This window comes from Eucalyptus grandis, chromosome 4 (assembly GCF_016545825.1).
Source record: "Eucalyptus grandis isolate ANBG69807.140 chromosome 4, ASM1654582v1, whole genome shotgun sequence".
Taxonomy (NCBI): domain Eukaryota; kingdom Viridiplantae; phylum Streptophyta; class Magnoliopsida; order Myrtales; family Myrtaceae; genus Eucalyptus; species Eucalyptus grandis.
Window position 1 is genome coordinate 28045567 of NC_052615.1, and position 9082 is coordinate 28054648.

The 9082-nt window shown below is 43.5% G+C and overlaps 2 protein-coding genes across 2 annotated transcripts; one reads left to right on the forward strand and one right to left on the reverse strand.

Annotated features, from left to right (window-relative positions):
• Positions 1-613: 613 nt before the first annotated feature.
• Positions 614-2546, forward strand: LOC104441621 (2-keto-3-deoxy-L-rhamnonate aldolase). The gene is made up of 2 exons (XM_010054778.3): positions 614-1424; positions 1999-2546. Exons 1-2 carry the CDS (start codon positions 729-731, stop codon positions 2395-2397), a joined length of 1095 nt encoding a protein of 364 aa, XP_010053080.2. The 5' UTR covers positions 614-728; the 3' UTR covers positions 2398-2546.
• A 285-nt stretch (positions 2547-2831) lies between these two features.
• Positions 2832-8208, reverse strand: LOC104441622 (N6-adenosine-methyltransferase MT-A70-like). Its single transcript, XM_010054780.3, has 7 exons — positions 6868-8208; positions 6611-6709; positions 5139-5222; positions 4707-5059; positions 4146-4362; positions 3818-3897; positions 2832-3475 (listed from the first exon to the last, which is right to left on the reverse strand). The coding sequence occupies exons 1-7, from the start codon at positions 8086-8088 to the stop codon at positions 3226-3228; spliced, it is 2304 nt and encodes a 767-aa protein (XP_010053082.2). The 5' UTR covers positions 8089-8208; the 3' UTR covers positions 2832-3225.
• Positions 8209-9082: the final 874 nt, after the last annotated feature.

A 9082-nucleotide genomic window follows, 5' to 3' on the forward strand; every position in this document is an offset into this window, starting at 1 on the left:
TTTACTCCTGGGAATATAATGGAAACAGAATCAAAAAGATTAAAAAATGTTGCTCTTTTGTTTTGAAAATAACTCTAAAATCAAGTTTAAATTATTTTTTTCTTTTTTTCTCTTGCTCTTTTTCTTCTCCTCCAAGCCGATTACTGGCCATAGAAATGACCGACGACCTGCCAGCTAAGGTTCAAGACCTCATTGGAGCCTCGCCGTGAGATCATCCTTGCCAACGGCTAGGCAAGGTGACCCTCACCCTTGCTAGGGGCCAACGAGACTCCCTCAATATTAATAACCTTGATGACTCTCTAAAGAATGACTGCAGTAGAGGAAGAGGAAGAGAAATAAAAAAGAAAAGAAAAATGAAATGAAGTTATTAGAAAAATAAAAGAAAATTTAGTTCATGAAAAAATTTGAGATTCTTACTAAATGTTTTTTCACTAAAAGATTTGGAGCGCTCATAAATTTGTTTAAGTAATAAAATAACGAAATTATTTCTAAATAGAAATTATTTTTGAGGTAGATGGTTATCAAACATAAAAAAGGATGCTTTTGCTTTCAGTACTGACTACAAGACAAGCTTCGCACGTGACAAATCTGGGGAGACATCTTCAATTCTTCATCGTCGTTCTTCTGACTTTCTGATCTCCTCACTGTTCGACTACTACTCTCTCTCCCCCTGTTTTTCTCCACCTAAAGCCCAACAAGAACCCTATCGACCCTCTCAGCCGCCGAACATGGCGGCCGCACCTACTACCGCCGCCGTAGCCGCCGTCTCTCCGGCCACCAATTCGTCCCTCTCCACTCTCAGGAACCCAAAGCCTCCTCCTTTCTTCTCCGCTCCCCCCTCAATTCCACCCAATCGCAGCCCCCTGCGCCTTGCCGCCCGCTTCGGAGCTCTCGCCCCGGTCCGCTCCTCCTCCTCCGCCTCCATCCCCGTCGACCTCTCTCCCTCCTCCTCCTCCTCCTCCTCCTCCCCGTCCTCCGCCGCCAACCCCCGGTCCCTCAAGTCCCGCCTCCGCGGCGGCGAGACCCTCTACGGCATCTTCCTCCTCTCCTTCTCCCCCACCGTGGCCGAGATCGCCGGCCTCGCCGGCTACGACTTCGCCGTCGTGGACATGGAGCACGGCCCCGGCGGCGTCTCCGAGGCCCTCCACTGCCTCCGCGCCCTCGCCGGCACCGGCACCCCGGCGATCCTCCGGCTCCCGGAGAGCTCCGCGGCCTGGGCGAAGAAGGCGCTCGACCTCGGCCCGCAGGGCCTGATGTTCCCGATGATCGACACCCCGGAGCTGGCCCGGGACGCGGTGGCGTACTCCCGGTTCCCGCCCGCCGGCGTCCGCGGGTCGGCCCACACGGTGGTCCGGGCCTCCAAGTACGGGATCGACGAAGGGTATTTGAGTAATTGCGAGGAGGAGCTCCTCGTCATGTGTCAGGTACCAAGATCGAATTTCTATGTAAAAAAAAGAGAGCTTAAAAACAGTGTTTTTACTGAATAATATCATCTTTTGGTCATTGAACATATAGGGGCTAACACAATTAATGGTTCTCATCGTATAAATTTACATAGATTCAATTAATGTCATAAAAGAATTCGAGTGCCCAATAGACAGAATTGATCATATCAATTACATTCATGTCGTCCAAACATGAAAATTTTAATTTTTTTTTTTTTTGAAATAATATTTCTTCAAACAGATTGATCTTTAGTACAAGTACTAATGATAAAAATCTGACTGGTAGTCATTAGTTTCCTGAAAGTTGATGATCACATATCTGTATAGAGCTTCCTAAAATTTGATATTGAATTGATCTTATGGCGATTCATGCCGCGAGCTTCCACTTAAGAATAGCCGTAATATGTTGTTATCAATTTAGCAATGGCTTGAGGCCGAGCTCCTTTGATCCCTGGCGTGATATGTATATCGATTTCAGTTTTTGCTCTTATTATAGTTTTGTTTTCTCTTCAAGCGTGGTATAAATGATGCATGAAATACTTTCCTTTGTCAGGTGGAATCCCAACAGGGCGTCCGAAATGTCGAACAGATCGCGGCAGTCGATGGGGTGGACTGCATCCAAATGGGGCCACTGGATCTGAGCGCGAGCATGGGGTACCTCTGGGACCCGGGGAACAAGAAGGTGAGGGAGATGATGAGGACGGCCGAGAAGGGAGTGTTGGGAAGTGGCCGGGCGTATCTGTCAGGCTTTGCCATGCCGTTCGATTCGCCGGACGATCTGAGGAAGAGAGGGTATCACATGGTGTCGGGCGCGGTCGACGTGGGGCTGTTCCGTAATGCCGTCGTCGAGGACGTGAAGAGGTTCAGGATGGGGTTGGAGGATCAGAGCAGCGACAGTGACGGCGAGATGGTGGATGGGAAGGATGCTGATGAGAAGTACTGGAGTGAGTAGGAGCACGAAAGGTGAATGGCAGTTCAAGCTGCAGAGGAAAAAAATTATTCGAGTTTCGTTTTTTTCGGTCTGTTTAATCAATTTTGTAAATTTGTGGAATATTTATGCTGGAGAAATGTTGAATCAGATGAAATTTTCTTACTTTCCCTTGTTTCTGTTTGCAGCAATGTTTTTCGGTTCTGTTAATGAAGATCTAATTTCACTCCAGAATAATCTGCTTCGAGATCATGTAGCGTCACTTGGAACCACAAGCAACCCTATCTCGCGCTCACTCGAATTCTTTGACATAGAACATGGCTTGGGTTTCTATTGGGGTGTTCTCTTAGTAGATCCCTTGCAAGGAAACAACTTGAGCATGCACGCTCTCATGTCTTACGGCCCTTTCGAGCCGTTTCTTGCAGTCCCAAGGAATTAATTCTTGAAAGCAAATGATGTTAATCAATCCAATGCGAATTTAATAAAGATACAGTTAACATTGACATTCTGCGCTTTATAAAAATATTCAAGGCAGTGCAGTTTACACACGACACTAATAATATCTCATAATCTCAACCTAACAAATTACATCAAAAGCTACAAGTACAGGTATACCACCGAGAACTAGTCAGCCGATAACCAGCACATCAGGATGCATCAATGGCAACATCTGGCGGGAATTCGTCACGGATCTTATTGTCTCGCTTTGACATCATTGTAAGGAGTAATCCAATGGACATTAGCGGTCAAAATTGTTGAATCCAATCGACAAGTACTAGGACCAAATGGCCAACACCTGAGGCAGTGGCATTGCGACTGTTTAATTACTTCTTGACTCCACTGATGGCCACTCTAGCTCACTATATCGACCTCCATAGCTCCAGAAACTGCAGGTTCTGAAAACTGCGCGGAAGCAGACTTGGGTTCTGCCGCTACAAACGGACTCCTCATTTGAGCAGCAGCCGAGTCTACTTCCATCGCCGAAGCCCTTGGAGGAGATGCCGGTTGCACCTCAACATCGGGGTAAGCAGCCTTAAATCTTGCTCGCAAACCTTCTTCTACTAATCGCGCGCCGCTCAACTGATTACCAAGAGACAACCACCTGAAAAATGACATAGACCATCAAAAAGAGACCTCAAGGCAACGATAATATGCAGGATGAGATTGTTCTGCTGAAAATAAATCAATATACATGACAAGGTTGCCTTCACCTTGGAAGAGTGACAATTATAAGGTTCTGGGCCAAAAAAAAAGAGGAAAAAAAAAAGCATTACCCACTTAAAAATCATTCTGATTGCTTGTTCATTAAATATATACAGTTGTCCAAAATGCCTAGACTCTTCCACCGTTACTTTGTCCATAAGAGTAATACGCAAGTTTCACTTTTCTTCAGCAGCTTATTCTTATTTCCAAAAATTAAGGACAGTAAATTTAAAAACAATACCCGGAATGAGTGTTGTGCATGCGAGCAAACAGCTCTAATTTTCTCGTGTTTGGACTAATCCTCTCCAGCATCGGATACATCTGCAAAAACAGTGCTTTCATTAGCATAAATTACAACAGAACAATTTACATTCTATAATATTTGAAAAACTCGAGAGATGTGGCTTCTGCAGTGCACAAGTTAGGTTGGACCAGCTGCTTCAGGTATACATAAACACATTCACCATTTTAAGATCATAAAAATGCTATCAGCAAACCCAGAAGACGGTGCAAAAACAAATTTCAAGCAGTTTGGATCAGCTCCAAGAATTAGTGTGTAATTCACTAACCTCGTCTGGCTTACGGCTAGTCTCTCGAACCTCCGCAACAATGACATCAGTATCAATGTTCCTGTTTACTTCGGGATTCCCCTTAATTCCAACAAGGCAATGCTCTTTGCTGTGATTGAGCCAATGGCCTGTGCGGCCTGTTCTGATGATCCGCTGAAGCTGATTGGTCTTCACCCAGATGATTTCCTCACAACGCTTGTACCCCCAAAGTTCCAGACTGTAACATGTGGATAAAATGATTATGCAAGAGCATGATAAATGATAAACAGCATGATTTCATTCGTAAATAGCATTGTGAGCTCTAACGTCAGGCCCCTTGGGAAATGACAGAGCATCGCTAACTCATATTGTTTTAGGGGAATTCAACAAATCTGAACAACTGTACAGCCGCTACTTAATCTAGTGACTTCCCCACAAGCACCTATGCAACCTCCACAGAGTTCATTACTTGTATCTAGCCCTTCTTTCCCCATGGAAAGAATTTATCATGCAAATAACAAAGGCACATGCACTAAAAGTGCTGTGAATAAAATCAGTCCATCCAAACAGACAAGCACATACCATTCTCGTCCTAGCTCCATGGCACGTCCAGTGACCCACAGAAAAATCAGGCCATCAGTCTGCAATGCGGGAACATTGAGATTTCGCATCTCATCATCTGACATTGTCCCATAAGGCAATTCCATATGGATGTCCCAGGGAGGATCTGCCATTATAACTCCGAATTGCCCTATCACATCCATTCTAAAGTTCCGGATATCACAATTGATCCACTGTGCTTCACCAAGTTCTACTTCTGAACAGTATTCTGCACGCAGTGGCTTTAATGGCTTGGGAGGTGCTGTTGCTGTCCCCAACATCATTGGTGGTGCATCTGGTGTTGGGTCAAGTTCGTAATGAACATACTTGCATGTCTGTGGAAAAGAACAATCAATCAGATTTAGTTAAGCTGCAACCAAGGATGCCCAAGGAACAAAGATAGAGATGAAAGACCTTCATGTGCCGGCAAGTATCAAGGAAAGAACAATCCCCTAAGTTGACGTCAGTATGTGGAGCAATTATTCGCCGAAAATGAACCTGAAAGAAGACATTTTCTTAAGGTGAATACAGAATTTGAACATATAAAACAACAGTGAGGTAGTCACACAAGTACAACATGGGGAAAAAATAACAAAAGCTTGTAGAGGGCCAATGTCTTAGCTCAAACGTCTTTATAACAGGAATACAACACATTTCAAACCAATTAAAATTGCTAAATACATTTGAAAAAAATTCTAAATATAATTTCCAGATGTATCAGTCCATGAATAATGTGAGATTTTGTGGGATCATCACCATCTATTTGAAAAGCTGAAGCTGTTGATGAAGGCGTGGTCTCTCTCTTTTTTTTTTGGTGGAAGATGAAGGCATAATTTATTATTTAAATATTCTTAGCACTCCCCTTCATGTTTAGTATGATCTTTTGCCTAGTACTAAGAGTGGAAATTTAATAGGAGAGGCAAATGGGGCCTGAAAAAATTTGAACTCAAGACCTTTGGCTTTGGTACCATATGAGATTTCGTGAGACTATCACCAACTGTTCTAAAGCCAAATGTTAAATAAAGGCGGCGTGGTTTATTATTTAGATATTCTAACAAATAACATTCAACCAAACAAGCCATTTGGAGCCATAGCTCTTAAGTTTGTTTTCTTTCTTCAACATTTAACTTTCGTGCACAGCAAGTATATTATTACCCCATCTTAGATTGTGCATAATACAAACTCAAGTAAAAAAGGACAAAGACCCCAATACCCAAGAAAAGACACTGACATTACAAAGGGATACATCTGGTCTTCATTCATGTCCCAGTTTAATCGTGGAAGGCAAAGAGGGTGTCTCTGAATTAAGAATTCTGACTGGGGGATGAAAAGGCTGAGTAGGTGTTTTAAGAAGAAAACCAACACTATTGTTAACAGTCTCTAAATACCTGCATAATCATAAAAGTGCAGACAAAGCAAATAAGACTCTCTAAGCTGGTTAATAATGCAGAAGTTTTGTAGAAGCAGCCATTGATAGGAAAGTCATGTATGCAGACAATAGCCCAACAAGTAAAGGCTTGCAACTTGGAGCTGCATGCATTGTTGCAACGGTTGAACTTATGACAACTGCACTTGCACCACCAGAGCAGCTGTTAGGAGTTTGGTATCTTCTAATAATTACTTAGATGCTGTTTGCTTGTTTAACACCTCTATTGTGGAATTACTACTGGCAAAGAGGGAAGTAAAAGCATGACGGTGTGAATGTGATCCACTCCCTCATAAGAAACACTTAGAAGCCAAATGTCACCATCAGATCCTTTAAAAACTGACAGAATAACAGAAGTCCACTGTACACAGCCTAGCCATAGACAAATGAATCCAGCAACCAGAGTATTTGCACTCACAATTACTTAACAAACAACTGCCAAACACAATCTGTAATGTACCTTTTCACAAGCTATAAAGGACCCAACTTGGCGTCTGCAATCTTCTTTAGTGAGTGATAAACAGTATTCCTTCAACTGCGACCCACCTTTTGTTTTAAACTGCGACACAAAGCATTCAATAAAGCCCTTGATCAGATAAGCTATCACATTCACTGAAATATAACTCCAAATACAAAATAGAAAAGCTTCCAGACAACCCTAGTGCCTAAGCGGAACAAAGCATCCATAGAGTCAAAAAGCAACATGAATCTCAATACCTTGGCAGCCACTGCAGTTTCTTTTGCAGTCGGCCGGTGAATCAGGTCCAAAAGCTCCTCTCCAGTTTTCGACTTCTGCATTTCTCTGAAAGACTTCTTTTTCAACAATGCCTCCAGATCCTTCATGTCATCCTCTTCTGTCCTTGGCTTCTGAGATAACCCGCCGGGATTTGGCCCCAGAGGAGGTCTATGCATAGGAGGAATGCTGATTCCTCTAGGAGTTGCCATCATGCCCATTACTCTAGGCACACTCCGAGGTCCCATCAATGCTCCAGGCGGTCCACCACCCTGAAACATTGGAGGGACCCCTGACATGTGCAGGTCGCCACCGGCTCCCATCCACATGTCCTGCATTGGCCTCACTGGTCCTCCCATTCCGAAGATCCCACCATTCACATCAGCTCCACTATTACCAATCCCCTGGCCACCACGATTCTGATTAGGATTAGAATTATCATCCCCTGAACTCGACTCCTGCTGCAGCTGCTGCTGCTGCTGTTGCTGTCTCTGATCCTGCCCACTCTCCGGCAATTCCTTCAAAAGCCGAGTCCTGTCAATCCCCAAAACCATCACCCGTGACTTCCCACTCACCACAAACTCCCCCAACTCAACCCCGCTGTTATCCTCTGCCATCGAGCGCAGCGCCATCTCCACTGCCAATATCGCGCCTGATTCTCCGCCCACCTCCCGCAACGCCGCCTTCTCCACCGGGGTCGCATTCTGGTCATTCTCCAGCTTCCTCAACACCGTCGACGAGTCGATCGCGGTGAAGGGGACCCGCTCCAGCAGGCACACCGCGACCATCGACCTGACGACCGACAAGGGGCTGTTGCTCTCGTCAAGCGAGAATTTTTCGCTCTCCGACCGGGCCATCGGGCTCAGCTCCGCCGCGCCCTTCGAATTCGAGGATCTGGGGGCGGCGGCATTGTCGGGGGTCGGCGGGCGATTCGGGTCGGAGGGTTTCCTGGGGAGGGGATTAGGGTTGGGGAGAGGTGGGATGGGGGCGAAGGGGCGGCGGTTGAAGGCGGAGACGACCTTGAGGGAGAGGTCGATGGAGGAGACGAGGTCGGGGATTAGGGTTTGGAGGGAAGCCAGGAGCTGGAGCTGGGCGTTGCTGCTGGACTGAATCCGCGACTCCAGCTGCGAAGCCATGTCCTTGACGGTGGTGGCGGCGCCGGCGCCGGCGACGGCGTCTTCTTTTCCGTCCGACGGTGTCTCCATCGGTGGCGTTCGGGGGAGTCGGAGGTTTCTGTGCGAAGGAAGACCTGAGGAGGTTTGATCTGAGGAACGATGATGATGCCTGAAAGCTTTGGCGGTTTTCAAGGGTTTAAGGTTTGGGAAAAAAAGTGAGTTTTTGCATTGTTTTGAGAATGGAAACATTTATATGTTTTTCAAAAAAAAAAAAAAAAAATAATTTTATTTTATTTTTTAGTTTTTTTTATTTTATGAACTAGATTGTTTTGCGATAAGAAAGATTTCAATATAAATAAATGAAAAAGTGTTGGAATTCGAATCAATAAGAAGAATGTGTTGAATATAAATAAAACATTTAAGCAAAAATATAACTTGATGGTATAATATTATAAATATAATTAAAAAAAAATTATCGAGTTATGAAACGCTCGATACAAATCGATACAAATCCAAGGACATGATTGATGGCCTATTATTTGTATCATTTATTATATTTCAAATATATATTGTCTATAACTATATTAAGACCGATATGATAAGATATATAAATGTAAATTATCGAACGACTAAAATTGAGTTGATATTATATATGTTTATGTTACATTTCTTTCATTAAAAAAGAAAATAAAAGAAAAACTTCGACAAAAACTTTTGTACTCTGTAGACACTCGGTGTTTTAATCAAGGTGCTCCAATATCTAGAAGATCGAAATAAGGAAGATGTTCATTGAAATTCTTCAATCTAAATATAGAAAGATTTGTTTCACAATTCTTAACCTGCAAAAATCACATAAAAAGTATTATAAGTTGCTCAATGAAAATTTTAAAATACTATAATAAAGTTTTTAGAAAAAGTAAACTTTATGAGCAGAACTTCATAAACTCACAAAACTAAAAAATGAAAAAACAATAGCAGAGAGTTGAGACTTTTTAAAATCACATTTTCCTACTTACAATTGTCAATCGCTTGGAGTTTCTCTTGTTCGAGAGAGTTTACGTACAAATTTATATCATCTCACATC

What these genes read in the sequence shown, in the direction of transcription:
- LOC104441621 (XM_010054778.3), top strand. Translation starts at nt 729, where the DNA reads ATGGCGGCCGCACCTACTACCGCCGCCGTAGCCGCCGTCTCTCCGGCC. An exon ending in AGCTCCTCGTCATGTGTCAG is followed by an intron (nt 1,425 to 1,998) that starts GTACCAAGATCG and finishes TTCCTTTGTCAG; the next exon opens with GTGGAATCCCAACAGGGCGT.
- LOC104441622 (XM_010054780.3), bottom strand. Translation starts at nt 8,088, where the DNA reads ATGGAGACACCGTCGGACGGAAAAGAAGACGCCGTCGCCGGCGCCGGC. An exon ending in CCTTTATAGCTTGTGAAAAG is followed by an intron (nt 5,223 to 6,610) that starts GTACATTACAGA and finishes GTCTTCTTTCAG; the next exon opens with GTTCATTTTCGGCGAATAAT. An exon ending in ATGCACAACACTCATTCCGG is followed by an intron (nt 3,476 to 3,817) that starts GTATTGTTTTTA and finishes GTCATTTTTCAG; the next exon opens with GTGGTTGTCTCTTGGTAATC.